The sequence below is a fragment of the Larus michahellis genome, chromosome 2, assembly GCF_964199755.1.
Source record: "Larus michahellis chromosome 2, bLarMic1.1, whole genome shotgun sequence".
NCBI classification, from domain to species: Eukaryota; Metazoa; Chordata; class Aves; order Charadriiformes; family Laridae; genus Larus; species Larus michahellis.
In genome coordinates this window covers 41,019,844-41,039,248 of record NC_133897.1, presented here as the reverse complement: position 1 = coordinate 41,039,248, position 19,405 = coordinate 41,019,844, and the positions used below count along the sequence as shown (strand labels likewise).

Genomic DNA, 19,405 nt, shown 5'->3' with positions numbered 1-19,405 from the left:
CTATGAAAGAAATGAGAAAATATCCACTATGCATTTCAATTTTGCTAGTATAGAAGCTGGTTTTCCACACATTATTTTCCCCTCTATTGACAAAACTAAAATCAGTTTGTATCCTGCTGCTATTTGAAATGTGACTGTACTGATCAAATTTGTGATGAGGAAGAAAGATTTCTACATAGTCTTCCATACCCTTTTTATGAATGCATCCTTAGGGACAGGTATCTTGACAGAGCTAAACAAATACTGGTCAAGCTGTGGCTGTTTTGTGTTTGCAATGGCAAATTGCTGAAACTACCACTCTGCCTCTAGTGAACAAAGGAAGTTCTTGAACATGTAAAATACTTCAAATTATAGAAACGAAAACTTAAACTGAAGATCAACTGCTGCAGCTCCTTGTACGCGAAAAAGCGATCGTGATTTCTGTAAAGAACTGATCCCAAAATTCTATAATAGTTAATTATTACATTGCAGCAATTTAGAAAGACACATAAATCACAAGTAACATACAAGTAAAAAATTAAAATATTTAGTTATACACTAATAATAACACAATAAACTACTCTATGATTCTGATTTATGTCAAAATTCACAGCAAAACAGGTTTTCTCAACTCCATATTTTCTCTCTGTATGTATAATCTTTTATCTATATGTAAAAAAACCTCTAAATATTTTCTTAAATTGCTAGGCAATAGTTTTCCGTTGTAGTCCTCTACTCCAGTAATTTTTGTATTTGCATAGCTATGCTGTATTATCACCTACTTGCTTTCTAAATTGCTGTCTCTCTGATGGACTCAGAATGTTTCACAGTGCTATTGTGGGAATGCATGTTATTATAGAAGGACAAAATGATGCCATAAAGCCAGACTATTCAAATAGTCATTTTTGTAATTGGTCAAAACTTTCCCTTTTTACTCATAGAAATACTTTATTTTGCAATAAAGTCCTAAAGTCGTAACATTGTGCATAGTTTGCGATAGTTCCTACAATAAGAGGACTTTTCCCTCTCTGTGGGATGAACAAAAGTATCAACTATTAAAGAAAAATAAATATTTTATAGTGTTACAATAATGATATTTTTAATAGGAGTTACATGATAAAGAAGAAAATAACCGTTCGTAACTATTACCGTGGGCTCAGGTCAGGCGGGCCACTGGTGGTCAGTGCTGAAAGGTGTAACTTAAGGTTTTTCTCCTTCCTTCTGGAATAGTAATGAATCTCTGTTTCGTGTTTGGTTCTTGAGGGGTTTGAACTGCAAGCACGAATGGGTGAATGAAAGGGCACCGTTCCAGAGGCCAACTGCTTCAAGTTTCTTCCTAAGTGGCTTTTATTGCTTCCAGCCTTCTTCTGCTGAGAGCAATTTGTGCTTCTTGTATGGATTGGTGAAAGGGTGCTGCTCTCTTCTTCTCCCTCCTCATCCTCGTCTTCATCTTCCACAATTGAAGGGAGTCTCTTCTTTATATTTCCATTTCCCTTGAGCTCTGTCTAAAATAGCAGATAAAACATACCAGCGTAAAATTCAGAGCCTGATGTTGCAGAAACACAATTTCTTCTGTTCCATACTGGAACAAATCCAGATCTAGCACAGCTTTCATTTCTCATCAGAGAGAGCTCTTTTAGAACTCTTCCACAGCTTCCCTCCTCAACTATGGCTATATGTGCATATGTGAGAAAAATACAAAAAAATAAAAAGGTCACTAGTGACATAGACAGTGAACTCACTGCAATATGTTTTGTTACCAAGAAAGATTACTTGACTAGTGCTTACAGGCCACTTGAGTAGACTAATCTTGCTTTATTGAGGCATTATTTCTTTTGAATGTTACACACTCAGATGACTGCTGAACCAAGGGGAAGAACTGAGGCTGGTAATTCATATAATTCACATCTTCATATGGAACTGTTTATAATATATAAATAGCATTTATACCAGTTCAGCTCAAGCCCAAATGTCCTCTGTATCCCTCTTAGTTGTTTTAACTGAAACCACTGCTAGGATACTAGACAGATTTTTCAGTTTGTATGAAGTCCCATTCATGCACCAGTGGTGTGACAGTGTCAACTTCAGAACTGAGCCATCAAAAAGCAGAGCTACGTCTGGTTTTAAAAAAAATGCAATTTGAATGCTTGATGGAATCAAGGCAATTTAGAGGCAACATATACCTGGATTCTGTACTTTATGTACTAATTAAAACATGGTGTAAGAGAGCAATGTATTGTTTGTTATAGTTTCAAGGTAACTAAATACACTGGTCATGAGCACTGAGATATGTCAACAAGGAGCTCATGTCAGGATCAGGCCATAACTCAAAAATAGTTCCATTTATTCCCATGGTATGACTTACTGTGTTTATTGGTAGTAGGTGAATGAACTAAGTCAGAATCAGGTTCCAGGTCAAATTAACAAACTCCACACACCTCAGTGACGGGTACAGCCAAAAGCAACTTCATGGTTTCAGAAAAGGTTGCTGTTCATTTTTTTTTTTCAGGCTACTCCTCTTAATCAACCTTGATTAAGGCACTGTTAATTTTAGATAGAAAACCTCAGATGAGCTTGTGTAGTGACATTCCCCGCATTCTGGCCAAGTAAGATCGGCTGGGTGAAAAAGCAGATTTGGGGAATTTATGCAACTGTTCTAAGCCCCTATTAGTATCTGCCTAAATGTTTTGTAGCGTAGGTTTAATTTTGTTGTGTGCTACAGCACACTTCCATTGAGTGAATGCTTTTCTCTTAGCATACATTGACAGATTTAGTGAAATAGGTTCTTTCCATTTGAGATTTATCAAAAGGTAAAAATTTAAAACAGTGGCAAGAGACCAGTCTATATAAAATACAATAGCCTTGCTGTCAACCATAATAGTCATCTGAAGGCTGTCATGATGACCAAATTATACAGGACATGGCACTGATGCAGCCTATACTCTACAGAGAACGAGCGTTACCCAGACTCAAAACTTTGGCTTGGGTAACCGTGTATTTAAAATCCAGGTGCTAAGAAGGACATCCAAATCCAGCACCTGGAAGAAAATATCATAGGCTGTTACTCATAAAATGGACAGTAGCGGAACTATCTGCAGGATGCTATTTGAAGTCTCATTCTGAAACCACGGAAGTCAGTTGGAGTTTTTCCAGCTTTCCTCGGGCCATGACTGTGTGCATGTTTCAAAATCAAGCCTGGCATACTTAAAATGTCACTAACATACCTGAGATAGCGTAGACTTGTTTGATAATTTTGATATTACCTGAAAAAAACAAAACAAAACAAAACAGTAGCAAATATGTGCATCTGCCCACATATTGGCTTCCAAGAACATACAAACATGTAAAGAAAAACATTTATGTTGATACAAGAAAAGAATCTCATGATAAAACAGCTGTTTTAAATTGAAAGGTGACATAGCACTGAACTAAGGACACTCATTGGAAACAGATGTTGTGAGGAAAAAAAAGTATTTTTATTAAAAAGATAGTTCCTGCAGAAATAACATTTTACTTTAATAAAAAGTTGGGTCAAGACTCCAAACCTGTGAATGACTGTAGATGGGTGAATGCATGCCTGGTGGGTTTCAGTGCTAATTTGTTGGAATCCCACACAGGAACCGTGCTCTGCTTTGACCCTAACGCTTTGTAGCTTTAGTTCCTGTGCCAGCCTAGTCCTTACATGTAGATGATCTAACTAACTGTAACGTCTTTGTGGAATTTTCAAAGGTAATAACGGGACTGAAGCAAGTAGGACCAATACAATCCTAAGGGAGATACATGCCTAACTGCTATTCAAGACCATGACATTTTTCCTTCCTGGATTAAAAAGAAAGCAAAACAAAAGAAAAGGAAGAAGAAAAAAGTCATGCAAGTTTTACGTATAACTTTTAATAAAAAACACTGGAACTGCTGAATAATATCTGTTATGAACATTCTGTTGCTTATTTGAATGTCCACACTTTGACCACTGTCAAGGCTCTGACAGCCTACATGCTGTATTTATAGGAAAATTTTAGTCTGCCAGGTAGAACTTTCAGAAGTGATTTTCAGCTTCCCTAAATGCACATGTCAAGAAAAAAAGTGCTTAACACTCATCAATTTTAAATTTGTAGTATCAGTTTATTTTTCTCCAAACTCAGGTGGAAGAGGTTAAGCCTTTCTGGAAGTCACTGGGACTTCCTCGTTTGTTTGATAAAAGTTTTCAGAACACCTAAATACACAAATTTTAGGCACAGATTTGGAAAAAATATTTGTGATTTTTTTTCCCCTTTTTTTTGCTTCTTCACAAGTCTTTCAGGTTTATCTGGAAAGTGTTTTGCAGTTGCTCATAAAAGGGGGAGGGTACTGGTTGTGGTATAATATACAAATAAACAATATTTAAGTTCCTATAAGCAGAAATCCTACTCCACAGCAGCCAAGCCAGTAGCAGGTGTATCAATAAATTGAGCAATAACACCCTAATAACTACCAAACAGAACAACTGCAATAATTAGGCTATGTAAATAAAATAACTGCTCTGTTCTTCCTGAGTTAGATAAAGTACTAGATGATATTAGTAGAGAACAAGATCTCAGATACTGAAATCTCCCACCTTGCACTGTAATCTATGCCAATTGAAGAAACACCATCTCCTTCAAGATTCGGGAGAACAGAAAACTGGAAATGTACTAAAATATTGAAGTCATAACTAGGAAGTACTAACGGACTACTTTGCACATATGTTTAAGAAGATTAATTTACAATAGCGCCCAGAATTTTGGGGCACTAGTTTGCTTGGCTTCCAGGCACAGCTGCAGTATGAATGTTAAATAGCAGCCTTAATTAAAACTCCAAGTCAATCCCAAACATTAGCAGCTTCACAAAACAGCCTGCTGAAGGCTTTAGAAGTGAGTTGTCATTTGTAGTTTTCAAGCGCACATCTTGAAAACAGAGCCAAAGAAATCATTATATCGGTGTCTCCTGGGTGTCCTGGTGGGATCTTTCAGCTGGGCTGGGCTTTCAGCTCCGTGACCGGTTGGTAGCACTGTCCCCTGGCTGCAGGACTCCTCTACTGCCCGTCAACACAGCAGCCACAGCCACCCATCGGTCCTCCTCGGCTCTCAGTGTTACCCTTGCTGGTTGCTGCAGCTGGGAGAAACTGGCTGCAGAGAAAACGGGGTTGGTGGCAGCAGTTCATTGCCTTATGACCTTACCAAGAGAAACATAAAGGGATTTTTGAAGGCAGTTTGCTTTTTGCAGGGCAAGGAAGGCGTGTCCTCTGGAGGAAGGGTAGTAGAAAAGAAGGATAAGTATGAACAGGGCGCTGGAGATGTGAGAAACTACGCATCGGACTTTCTTCTTTCATTTCCCCAAACTGACCCGTTTAATCCACTGGGGAAAATTTCAGTCTGGATAAATTGATACTTTTGAGGTAAAATCTGGGCCTATAAACTATTTTTTCCTTAGCACAGAAACCATAGTAAGGAGCGTTGTAATTGCTTCTGTATTAATACACTGCAGCCGTGTTTATTGCTCGTAACTTTGAACACTGTATTTTGCACACATAGAACACAGGCCTGGACTTTATGGCTTGGTAGTTGAAAGTCGGTAAAAGAAACTGTAATTAATCATCTATGACCAGAGAGAATTCTCAAGAGTTTGGCTTTTAAACCTCCTCCAGCAACTCACTTCTCTCGGTCTCTGCAAAAATACCATTCTTAAAGAAAAAAGGAAAGATAAACACAAGAACATGGACAAAGCCAATCAAAGGGCAGTAAATTTAAAGACCTCACCATGCACATAGCTTTATCTCTGTAAAAATATAGTAACAAAGAAAATAATTATGAGGTTCTGTCCTTGTTTCTGATCTGCTAAAACCTTTTACGTAGGGCAACACACTGGCGTAGCCTTCTATAAAATGCCTTTTTTTTTTTTCTTATACAAAAAGACAGAGGATGCAAAATAGCTCACATTCAAGTCCTTTAAAATAAAGTACAACTCTTAAAGGCTAAAGGCTGATGAAAGAAAACCATGGGTATTTCTCCTGCTATGCGTTAGGGAAAAAAACCAAAAAAACCTGATGTTAGCATGAGTTATGTGAAATATTGTCAAAGGGTCTAATTCAACTTTTAATTTCAGCCCTGGTGACGCTTTATGTCTTGTGAAACCAGCTATTAAATTTAATTTCAGAAGATAAACCAATAATAGATCATGTACCAAAAGCAGACTCGTATAGAATTCTTTAATGTGTGTAATCTCAAAGCTATAATCTCGTAATTGTTTAATATGTTAATATATAGAGCTTAAAAATTCAGTAATCTTTATCGTTGCTTATTATAAGCACAAAAAGAACATTTCCCCATCTGAAAACACTGGCGGTTTGCTGTTGGAAGCCAGTGATATGAAGATTTTTTTCCAGGGTCAAGAGAATGTAGTCTTTAATAGAGAAGTAAATTTGCATTTTTGGGCTCAAAAGAATGTTATTGGCTTTTACTGGCCTGATTCCTGTTGCCTTTGTGAGAAATAGGAACAAAAACAGAAACATAATTTCGCTGATTTGCTTGTAACTCTTGGGTCCTTAAAACATAAGAATAATTTTTTGTATTTGAGGGGTCAAAAGGATAAAATACACTTTCAGGAAAGGATTTGAAATCAAACTAGAATATTAATGTTCTTAGTCAGCATTTGGAAATGGGAAAAAACATTTAGAAGCATTGGCAGTGTGGGGAAAAAATACCAAGAACACATGCCATATGTTCTATGCTTTGCAAATTTACTGTGTGGTAATGGAAAAGATACAAATACATAACAAGGGATTATTGTACTGCTGAAAATCTTAATGCCTCACATGTGTTCAAGCCTCAGCTTTCCATAATCAGGAAATTTTTCAATGAAATATCACAAATCCTTTAAATCACAAAGGAGTCAATCCCTCACAAAGAATTTCTCAGGTTAGATATAATTGTTTTATACCTACATTTACTGAGCAATTTACCCCTTCTTCTTTTTGCTTTTTTTTTCTTTTTAAGTCTTTCTATACTTCATTGGCTTGTTCCCACATTTTCTCAGGTTTATGCATTTCTCTTTTCCTTGCTTAATGGAGAGATAACGAAAATGTATTTTGTGGAAGCAGATGCTTTCAGCGTTCTCTGATCCTGCTTACAGTATAGAGTATATTGAATTAGCAGCAAAAGTTGAACAGCAGATCTGTCACCAGTATTTTGTCCTAGGTGACCAATAACTGTGAATTTCCATGAGCTCTTCAGTCTTCTGTTAAGTCACGATCCTACATCATTCTTATATTTTGAATAAATTATTGTAGCCTATGAAATTAGGACAAGTGTTCAATAACTGGTTAGCTTTGGATTTGGGTTTTTTTTTAAATTAATAGGTCCTTGGGTTCAAATTTCTCACATGAGCTTTTATATTTAGTATTGAAAATTTACTTTTCATATATTTATTTAAAACCTGGATGTCAAGTTCAATGCATTCATTAGCAAAAATTTTTAACTAAACTTTGATTGTTTTATTAACAACACAGGATCTATTGCATTTCATGTTAAAAAAATCAAACATGTCACAGAAACAAAAACTAACCTCTCTGTCACTTGCTCCAAATCAAGAATCGAATAAATGGTAAATGTGTCTGGTATAATTTGTTATTTTTACTTCTATATTCGCACTTTCCTCTTCCCCACCCCAAAACAGGAAAAAAAATAGTGTCCCAAACTGCTCTTAACATACCTTTTTCATAGTAAACCTGTGCCAACAAAAATTTAAAAAAAAATTTAGGAAGTGACTGTCAATAAGGTCAAAAGACGACAAAAGGAGGAATTGTTAAAATAGACAATAGACCTGGCACTGACTGTACATGGCTCTGGCAGGTTGCATTTTTGGAAAAGCTTGCAGATTACTACAGACAAAAGATATATTTTTTAATATTCCTACAATTTAATTACAGTCATGTAATTTACATAATATTAATAGAAATTACAATGGATGCTAACAGCTTTCAAAGCACTAAAACTCAAAATTCTTCCCCTTCCTGAAAATGTTCAGGTACATGCTTAACTTCATGCAACTCTGAGATTTCACGCAGGCTTGTGAATATTTGCAGGACTGGCCCTAATTGGATTGATACCCAATTAGACTCCTCAACTCGAGGCTGTAGGTACTGTGAAAGAGTAGCTTTTAAGTTAGCTTTATTGTTAAATAAAACTTCATACTACTTTTTATGTAATTATGTGCCTCTAACTTCAGAGAGGCTCTTGAAAAGAGGAAGACAATGAAATGAATCTTGAAAAATATTCTCCCAACCAATTTTGTTACCTGCGAAATTCCAAGCATCTCCAGTGTTGCCCAGCTGTTTTGCTAGCACTCAGAGGCCAAATTAGTGGGACAAATATTAATAAGAAGTGACTCACTGAGGACAGCAAAAAATCTGTGGAGACTTTTTAAGAAAGTCTAGCTTTGTCTGGCTTTCAGGGTAAACCTTACAAAGAAGACGGCAGGGACAGGCATAATCTGTTTCCTTATTTTAAAATCTGTGTGTTTGGTGTTGTTTTTTTTCTTCTCAGAAACATTTCTTCTAAATAATGAATATTTTGCTTTTTGGGCGGCAACTTGATCAGTAGATTAACCTCTAGTCAGTTGTCCCAGAAGGAAAAAAAGTGCAAATTGAGCATACGTCTGTCCCCTGGATATATCCAGAGTTAAAACTTTGGGGAAGACAGCAGACATACAGTATCTGTGAAAGCGATTTGCATGATTTCACCTCAGGGCAAGAAGTCAGGTCCTGGCATGCGAAGATACCAGCAGCAGTCTAAGTATATAACCTTGTTAACTAAGAAAGCCATCATAATTTCTTTCCCCTGAGATTCAATTTGTGTTTTCTAAATACGCAAAGTTGAGCACATGGTTTTTGGGAGCTTCTGGCAGCTTTGTTATTCAAGAAGTTCTGCATAGGTTAGAAACTAAGACAACATGAACACTCAATAAGTGAATAAAATTGCTTTAGTTTTCAAAGTAACCATGGAATAAAACCAAACTCAATGTCAGAGAAACCCAATATCAAATTTGCTGAAGGAATGAACATAGTGTGATTATGAATGGAGCCTGTCTGTGAACGCTTAGTATATATGTAGTACTGTACTGTATATACAGTTTATAGGTATGTTTATATTTGTTAATATGCTCATGTCATTATTTATCACAGCATTGAAAAAGTGATCTTAGGTAGGAACTGAACTTTCAGCAGAAATCTAGTTACACAGGTAGCTTCTGTAGCTCTGGTTTTATTGAGTGCAGGAATAGATGATTTAAAAGAAAAATATGCTGATATATTTATTTTTATATCACTAAAAGCTTAGACTGTATTTGTACATCAGTGATTTTGGTTTTCATTTTTATATGCTTTCATATCTTTGAACAGAGGGGTGGGTCTAGATGATCTTCAGAACTCCCTTCCAACCTCAGCTGTTCTGCTATTCTATGATATTTTTTAAAATTGCACTAAAAGTGCTACTGGCTCAATAAAATTGTGAATGTGTTCTTGTATCCATGTGGAATGCCTACCTGCTACTCAGATTGCACTGACTGTAGACAGCTTTCTCAAAGACTAAATCGTATTTAATTTCACACATTTCAGCATGTATCCTGAGGTTATAATGACTCTACAAGTGATATAAAACTTTACCATATAAGCCACTCTGACATGTTCATTACATCTCAAGGTAGCCTGTGCCTTCAGAATCAATGTTCTTATAGACGAAATTGTGGTAAGTATTGTAATTTCCTTCATAAATTACTCTTACTTTATACAGAATAATAAAAGGATAGGTTACTGTAAGAATGCTTCTAAATTTAAGGCCGCTATCAGGTCGTTGCTCTATCAATGCAAAATAAAAGTATTTATGGAAAAAAAAAAATCCACTCTCTAAATTCATAATATTTTAAGGTTAAGATACATTAGGACTAATTTTATTCTCCATTTTTTCCAATGTAGAGACAAAGATATAATATTAATAGTGTAAAAGCTACATTATCTTGTTTCCTAAGGCACAGTGAAGCATATTGGAAAAAGTTATCATCTAGCATCTCTGCGTAATTAAAATAGAAATATGGTTACATTCCAAGGCAATACTCTCTGCAAGCCAGGAGCTTTTCCTGCCTAAAATTCTGTTTGACACAGTGTTTTATACCCTCCTCACAGCACAGTCTAAAAACATCAATAAGCTGCTTTGCTAGCCTGGATTTTTTTTCAACATGTAACCCGCTGGTTAAATTTTATAATCTGATGCAGAATGCAATAATCCCAGGAAGTGAAATGAATGAGAACGGAGAGCATTGAAAATTATTCAAAAGCTAAAATTAGAAGTAAAATTTTGGCAATCATTTAACCATTTTAATTCTAGTTACAGTGAAAATTGTTTGTATTGGTCAAGAAAGTGCTAAGGTCCAATTGTGAAGATCTTAATTACATATATGCATTGAATAGCCTTGTTGTAAATAGTGTATAACTAATGATCATGATTCCTGTCTCTTAACCCATGCACAAAAGAGTGACCACAGAGATAAGAACTTTGGGATCACGGAATCATGGAATTTTTCAGAGTTGGAAGGGACCTCTAGGGATCATCTGGTCCAACTATGGACCAGATATGTATGTAATATGGACCACATATATATGTAATATATTCCTGGAGAAAAATAAATGGGTTCTCCTCCTCTCCTCCCCTTTGGCCTCTTCCACATCTTGTGGGATTCATCCTTAAAGCCAATCATCTATTTGTTTTAGCTGTAAAATGAAGAAGACTTGTAAAAACACAATAATAAAAGAAAAGAATTGTTAATGGAAAACGTGACATAATTGCATCAATAAGTTGTGGTGAGATGAATCTTCTAACTGGAAAATGACCACAGATCAGAAGAATAAACTGTTAGGGAGACAAAACCAGACAGCATTGGTGGCTGTGTGTTATTGTTTTCAAAAATATTGGAATGACTGAAGGCTACAGAAATGACACAGGAGCATGCCAGCAAAAAAAAATTTCTTCAGGTAAAGAAGGAAAAGAAAATGAAAAGGCCATCAAGACTGCAAGAGGCAGGCATACCAGCCTGTCCTTTTTGAATTACGTGTTTCCTTATTGCATTATTTCTCAGCAGTGTACCATATCGAAGGATATATTAGAAACATGATAGTGAGATGATTATCTTGAGGGCTACTGGGTGAACTGATGGCTCAGAGGCACCGCACATCATGCTCACCAATGATTGCAAGTAAACAAGCTTTATGAGTTAGCAGACAACAAAAAAAGGAGCGAAACCTGGCTCAAAATATAGCTCCAGGTCAGCCCCGCTCCCATGCCGCGTGAAGCAGGTAATTGCCAGGTTGAGGGAGTGTAGGAAGGATTGACTGTAACGCTGCAGAGGGAGGAGGGTATTGCAGGAGAATCAATTGTCTGAACCTAGCATCCACCTTCAATAGCCAAAGAACCATCAAAACACGCTTAGCGTCATGCATATAGGTAGGAGACCTGTGAAATATCTTGCAGGGAGCTAGACAAAGCCCATTCCCAAACTGCTTCTCATTCATTAAAATTACAAACGAAGTGTAAAACTGGTGAAGGAACTGCTCTGGTGTTTTGTCAATGGTTATGCCCTTTTACAGCTGCACAATCCTGTTATTTGTTCACAGAAATACAGAAGTTGAGCTGTGTAAGTGAAGTAGTATGAGTGCTGCCTTGCTCGGCAATAGGGTAATTTATTTTGGGAAGATGGAGAGAGAGAGAGAGCGCGAGAGGGAAGAAAGAAAAAAAAATATTCCATGTGGTGCCAGAAGCATGAACAAAAAGTCTGAGTAGCTTGTAAAATGTGAAAGAGCACTGAGCAGTATTTCACAGCAGCACTGGTTGCAGAGTAGGCCACGCAGAGATGCAGGTAAGAGACTTACTCCAGTGAACACATCAAGGAGCCGTGCCACTACATTAATTATATGTTCACAGTTTTTAAATTATTTTAGGTTTTGCAAGTATGAGGAGTACCTTCGCTCCTATACTATAAGCTCTGAGAAGGTGAATAGTTTGCAGATTCCATCTCATATCAAAAAAGGCATAAAGAAGAAATGGAATTATGGTGGCTGACAGGCAGAAAGCAGTGGATGCCCAGCCATCAGCCGCTCAGGATCTCTAATAGAACAGCAGGAATTTGTTCCGTGTGCCTGCCAAGCACACATGGGCTAAAGAGAAAGATAATAACCAGGAATCTAAGTTGGTTTTTTTTTGGTTTTGGAATAATCATGCAGACAAAGTATTAGACATCTGTCGCTTTAGGTGATTTATTCACTTTTCTGTTCCACCTGTTGTAACCATGCTTCTATAGAAACACAAAAATTGCCATTGACTGGTCCCTTGTTTTGGAGAATTTATGCCGACTGTGCTACAGACAATAAACACCAGTGAGTTACACCTGCAGTAATAGTACATGATCTTCTGCCAGATAAGCTATTGACAAAGGTGGGTGTTTAACTGCATGTAAGTTTGTTTAAAAATGACAAGTTTTCCCCAAAGTTATCCAACTCCACTCTAAATGACTAAAAGTAGGGGTTTTTAACTTTTCTAAACTAAGCCACTTCTTTCTACACAGCTGCTGGGTAACAGGGCAAAACCGTCTTCATTATTTAGAAGGTGGTTGGTATTATTGTCTATGAAAATTATTTATTATGAAAATATTTTGCAACCTGTGATTGTTCTGCAGTGTACAGGATGAGCTATGATCTAAGTTGGGGTGAAGGAAGTGTAGCAGTGTACTAAGAGTTGGGTTGGAAATTGATTTTTTCAATGCATAGGTTTTATTATAAACACATAGGTAATAGCCAAGAAATAGGATTTTTTTGGCAAGTTAAACACCTCAATAAGTAATTAGGTGACTGAAGTTTCTATCAGGTTTTCTTACCTTACAATATTTACCAAAATTAAGAGGAACTACTTCCAAAAAAACATACTTATTTTTTCCTTAATATCAACAGAACTGCAAATAGGATAACTTCGATTTGTTTCTTTAAAGCAAAATACTGTTTATTATGCAGACAATAGACACATTAAAATCAGAAATGTCATGCTGCTTCTGTTGCTGATTCATAATAGATGATCAAATATGTAACAGATAGAATCCCTTCTGAGTTATTACTATATTGGAAAGCAGCATTCATAAATTCAACAGACCTATATTAAAATATCTAGAAAAAAGCATGACTAAAGGCGCAAGAATGAATGTATGTCAAAAACGCAATCTACTAGCTGAAAAAAAAGACAGTGGCTAGGCAGACTTTCAGCTGAATTTTGTGCTTGCATTCATAATATTTTTTGCTATCCTTTTTTCTGCCTACAGGAGCAATGCCAATAGTTGTCCTAAAGAAACATAAAGGTCTAGAAATAAACCAATTAAAAAGAAATAAGGTGGGCTTACATATGTGCTCTTAAAATACTTGTTTAATGTTTAGCTGGAATGAACCAGAAGAGTCAGCATATTTCAGATTAGAATTAGTAGACATTTTTCTTCCCAGTCTGTGCTCTCAGTTGTATGCTGCAGAGCTTAGAGCTGTTTTCACCTTTAACAACAATTGGTTTGGCCAATTGTCAGTTTTCCCAGTAGAAAATGAGGAGCAACCTTTGTAATTTGTTTGGTATTGCTAATAGCAACCTGAGCTTTATTATATTAAAAAAAAAAAATCACAACTCAATTATTAAAATTTAATAAATTCTAAACACCAGCCTCTCCAAAGGACAAGAATTAGGCCCTGTTTTGTCAGGCAATGCCTTTCTGGGGGAAAAAATAAAAGTCAATGTTTTTATTGCTTCTTGGTTGCCTTTTAAAATGTATTTGTCTATTTATTTATTTTATTATCAAGGAGCCTGGCTAAACTGCAGTAAGACTCAATGTTACCAACTGGAGGAGTAATCTACCACTTTTCTCATGCAATCTTTGTCGTTATGTTTCATTTACACGGCAGATGTGCTGAAGGAAGCAGTCCTTCCCCGCGCTTCAGAGACTGAGTATTTTCATTTTAAAGAGAGTTTCTTCTCCTCCTTTGGGGGGAGGAGGAAGGGAAGCTCTTGTAAGAGGCAGAACATCACTTTTAAGGCTACAAAAGGAAAAGTAGATTCTTATTAATTATGAGGCCTGTCTACAAAGACAGATTTTTTGAATCTTCAGGAATATCATCTCTTCTTTTTGAAAATGACACATATTGATAGTGTTCTAGTGAGTCAAAGATTGTGCGTGCATGAGTTTTTTCTTCCTTTGGGACTTCATTACAGCTTGAGGGATGGCATAGGTGTCAAGGAGGCCTCTTGTTCTTTGTGTCAGTCTGGCTGTAACCAGCCTTCAGGTTTTTTTGATGAATAATGATGTCTACACTGTAGACACTTCTGCATAGACACATGAAATAATCAGAAACAAGAAACTGTTACCAAGCCACAAAGGTATTGTGCAAATATTTACCTATTCTGAGTTTCTCACAGGATTATTCAGTTATGAACGTCTGTGACTGCTCTCTAAATATATAAAATAGCACGTTTTACAGGGCTGGTGGATAGCAAAATAATTTCCAGTTTCTTTCATATAATTGTATTATATGTTGTAAGAACTTTCTTGTGAGTCCTTATCTTTATCCAATTAGATATCTGACTCTCTTACTGCCTGCTATATAAGCAATCTCTAATTGATAATGCAAAATTATACGGGTAGGGGGACGGGGGTGTCAAAATCTGTGACACTTAGCAAACTAATTTCATGACTATGACATCATAGTCCCAGACCTAGAAAAATTGGTTGAAACACCTGAACGGCTGAATTGTTTTAATGTCACAACTCCAGCTACCAAGCAGATTAGCTTTTCCTAACTGTCCTGAAATCATTTAGCACATTTACAAAAACAGTTACGAGTTTCTCGAGCAAAATTCAGCAAAGCAAGCAAAGGACAGAAAACATATATAATCAACATAAAGACTTTTTTCTAATTCACGCTTTGCTGTGATGGGAATATATAAAAAGATGGCATAATAGCACTGCCAGTGTGATTGCACACACATTAATGGTTATAATCATAAATCACTTAATGATAGCTGGGTTTAGAGCTATCATGAGGAACCTCTGAAACTTTATCTCCCTGTTTTTGTGTCTTTCCATTTCTCTCTCTCTTACTCATTAGAAGCTGAAATAGTTACACAATTGCCAGCTCCTCTACTTAAAACCTCCTGAGCATTTCTCCCAAGATTGCTTAAACAACACTTTAAATCTTTGTATAACCAGACAGCTGTGGTTTCTACTTGTTGCTGGGAAATCTGGTTACAGCTCCTCTTTGTTTTACTGCACAGTAACATGGCTATGGCAGTCCAGGAGACTTTTCCACCACTCCACCTCACTTGGAATTTACTGCAGATGGAGCACATCATTATATACCCTCTTAGACCTGTAAATGAGCCAAGAAAACAAACCAGAAAAGTTTTCCTAGAGATTTCTGGGTGGGTAAGGCAGTTACGTGAACTAGTGCTAAGTGTCCGACTTTGATACTCCAGGATCAGGAAACTTCCAGTCCTTTTTGATCCACTTACTTTTAATTCAATGCAAACCTCGTATTCAATTTTGTGCGCAATGAACAGTTCAAACAGCACAAGGAAGAGGAAAATGGATCACCAAGACTGCATCTTTCTGCAGTCTCACCTTTTTAATGCTGGCTTAAGGTGTTAGGAAATCTACAACCTAAGGCAGTTTTGGTTGGCTGTGGCTGAAAATGCAATTATGTTATAGGTCAGGACTGAAAGGCACTTGGCAAGTCATAGTGGGGAAATTCATGCTATTTCACTCTCCAGTTCACCTGACCCTAAATGCTGTAACTGGCCCATTTTCAGAAACATTAAAGTCATATCCAGTTGCAAATTTGCAGTCATTTAAAACATCCAAGGAAAAAGAGACTAAGAAACTAACTTATTCAAATGAATCAATCTACTCTTTAAGTATGGAAAAACTCTCCAAATCCAAAATTTCCATAAAGCTGCAGAAGTCATAGATGCATGCAAAAATAAAATCTCTCTGTCCTAGGGAGAGAGACATCAAGATACAGTGCTGCAGCTGCCAAGCTCTCCCACAGCACCATTCCCAAGAAATAATGCTATATTTAAAAAAAAAAAAAAAGTCGTATTTTCATACCCACATATCGTACTTCTGAAAACTTTCTTCTCACTATTTTTTTGAGAGTAAACCATCAAAGAACCCTCAGATTATTTCTGTGTGCAAGTTATATTCATGAAGACCTGGTATTCTCTCAGTGAAGCAGAGCAAGTGGGTGACCAGGCACACTTGTTACTGCCATAGGTACCTCTCCTCATTTGGTGAGCCTTCTTTTTGTGGTGGTACGACTTTTGGCCAGCTTACTCCTGCTCTTTATCCTTATTGATAAGCAAAATGGTTGGATGAGCAATGAGATGCACATGACCAAGGTTAGTTGTGCTGGAGGAGAAATACTAGTGGAGGGCATGGTTAACCTGAGGATGTAGGAGAAAGTGACACTATGGCAGGCTGTCTTGGATTCTCTACATTTGCCTGTGACACTGGATCCTACTCAGTGATCTTTTTTTTTCCCCCTTTAATTTTAAGGTAACGGATTCTACCATGAAAATACAGCATACGTTCACAAATTCTGCAAGTATTTTCCTTTTTAAAGCCAACAAGGTCCTTTGATATGTCCTGCACTGCTTTAAATCCCATCTTGCACAGCAAGCGTGAGCAGGTTCTTTTCCTGTCTGTGCACTCACCTTCACGGCTGGTGTAGGCTTGCTCTCAGCAGGGAGTCTGTACGTCACCCAGCCGACTCTAGTGGGGAGAAGTTGTCCTCGATTTTATAAAAGCTGGATGTGTATGCAACTGGTATGGTGAGCCCCAGATTTGTCAGCATACAGAAACCATGAAGCAATACTTTATGGGGGTTCATCAAGGTCCATGACAAAATCGGAGAGGAAAATGCAATCAGCTCCAAACCCTATCTTTACATGGAGATGTTCTCCATGTAGGAGGAGATTAAGCATTCCTCCCCAAGGAAAATGTGTTATTACAAATTAATCTTCAGGCACTCGGAACAGATGTGTGCTCTCTCAGCTGCTGTCTTCAGTTTGGGGACATTTCAAGAGACAAACAAATGAGATGCCCTGATTATTTTCCTCTCTACAAGTTTGCGTTTATATGTTTACACCTTTCTACTGCAATTGTTTAAAGAGCATTGCTGTGGAAACACTTGTGCCAAAGTACACCTAGTAAGAAGCTTACATAGAAAAAATCAACCTATATATCACATTCATTGAGGGTTTGAGCTAAAAAAGGATTCTGGACCACTGTTCTTGTATGCATTAGAGCAGTTCTGTCAGTCAAGAGGTTCCTCAGGCCAGCAACCTTCTGCACAGAAAAGTGTGTGCGTAGGCATGAGCAGGGAAGACCGTGCTGGAGTGGCATGCATGCAGGGCATCCATTGACACCTTTCTTCACAAACCATCCACGCAACAGGCCACGCTTCGTAACAGTGAGTGCCTGCCTACACTACATGGAGGATAACAGCCACACAGGGTGTGGAGTTTTCAAGCTCTGCAGCTCTTTGTGGTGTCTGCCTGAACAGAAAACCTTTTTTGCACTTTATGCTTCCTTGGCGTTACATTCATCCCCTGGCTTGATAGTATCCTTGTCCCCAGTCATGTGCTTTCAATGTTATTTCTCTCTGTGTGTAACAAGAAGCAAAATACAAAGACAAATACCTGAACTGTTAAATACCAAACTGAAAGTTTGGCTATCGCTATGTTCGTTCACTCACATGGTTAGGTCAGAAAAGGAGAGCTGTCATAAAATTCTTTCACTATTAAAACCTGAATATAAATATTTGCTACATAATATCAGTGAATGTACTTTGGTAAATCTATACAGAAGTGTTTCAGCAGTGCTTTATCTGGAATTTCTTGTTATTTCACATTAAATTGCTCATTTAAATAAAAAACCACTTTTTAGTTGCAGCGTGATGAGAAACAACTGTTTCTCATTTTGAATGTATGTGACAACATTCCTAACTAAGAAGTGATAATCAATGATCTATGAAATGAATGTTCATTAGGTTGGCACATGAGCTTCTAGAAAAGGTATAGTTAAATACCTTTATTTGGATGCATGCTTTACATAAATATGAATTATTTTTAAACACAAGTAAAAAATGACAAAATATTAAAGAAAAATGTTCTCTCATAGATGATGTTTTCTATGGGAAAATTAGAAGCAGAGAATGCGTTCGCTGTTTATGATCTGATCAATTGATAAAGGATTCATGTAGGTAATGACTGAATTATCAAACAAATGGAATGAGTAGTCCTTTTAATGCAATCTGTGTATTATTCCTTTACTGTGAAAAAGTTATGAGAACTGGCTAAAGTACGAGAAACATCTTAAAGGTAACAATAGTTGCAGAGACCTTTAAAGATACTTACGTCACTTTCATGGCCTTCTCTAAGATTGTATGTGAGATCATGCTGTATGTCTTCAACAAACTTGTGAGCATACTCTGGGTAAAGGTCGAGCACTTCAAAGAGACCTTTGAGGATAATGCATTGGAGGTCACAGTACGTTAGAGCTTTAACATCTGCATTTGTTTTAATAACTTGATCCCTAATGGATAGGTTTGCTCCAATTAAATCTCCTTTACCTGAAAGAAAATACAAAATTAAAAAGCATGAATTCTTTACTTCTTTTTTGAATCACAAATCTGTTTAATATAATTTCTAAATCTTAAATTCCATTGCTACTACTGCATTGTTTAAATAATAACATTCTAAAGGATCTTTGCCTAAAAGCTGTCTTTTTTTTTTGCAGGTGCAATCTTATATGCAATTAATTGGAGGTATAAAGACTGATTTCCAGACTTGTAACTACCAGATTTAAGGGATCAGTCAAGTAAATATGTATAAAGTTAGGATTTATACTGGTAATTAATAGCAGGTTCAATTTTGTATTTCAAAAAGTGTACATTAGGTTTGTAGCTTGGTGGTTTGTGTTTTTTTTTGTTAGAACAGGCAGGTGTTAAGATACCATTTTAACAATGACATGATTAAGTGTAGATCGTCAGTTCAAATGACCCTTTTACTTAGAATTTGGATCGCAAAACATTCACAATCTATGATAGCTATGGCTGCATAGCTACACTTCATGATGTAGCTATCTTATTTGTTTGGGCTATTAATAGATGTGTAGCTCAATGGCACTTCTGTCAAGAAAAAAGAATTAATTCTTAAGCCATTATATTGTCATTTATGGGCAAGACTGCCTTAGAATATTGGATGTATTAAAAAACACAACTGACCCTATAATGAAAAGCACAAAAATTTTATAACGAAAAGCTTCCATAAATATCTGATCTGAG

The 19,405-nt window shown here is 36.7% G+C and overlaps 1 protein-coding gene across 1 annotated transcript in view; it reads right to left on the bottom strand.

Annotated features, from left to right (window-relative positions):
- Positions 1 to 19,405, bottom strand: part of KCNH8 (potassium voltage-gated channel subfamily H member 8) — a 190,226-nt gene that overhangs the window by 16,718 nt on the left and 154,103 nt on the right. The window contains exons 11-13 of the mRNA XM_074575000.1: positions 18,477 to 18,691; positions 3,204 to 3,242; positions 1,129 to 1,484 (exon numbers count right to left, since the gene is read on the bottom strand). Of these exons, the coding sequence (XP_074431101.1) occupies positions 1,129 to 1,484; positions 3,204 to 3,242; positions 18,477 to 18,691 (610 nt within the window). The remainder of the gene's footprint in view (positions 1 to 1,128; positions 1,485 to 3,203; positions 3,243 to 18,476; positions 18,692 to 19,405) is intronic.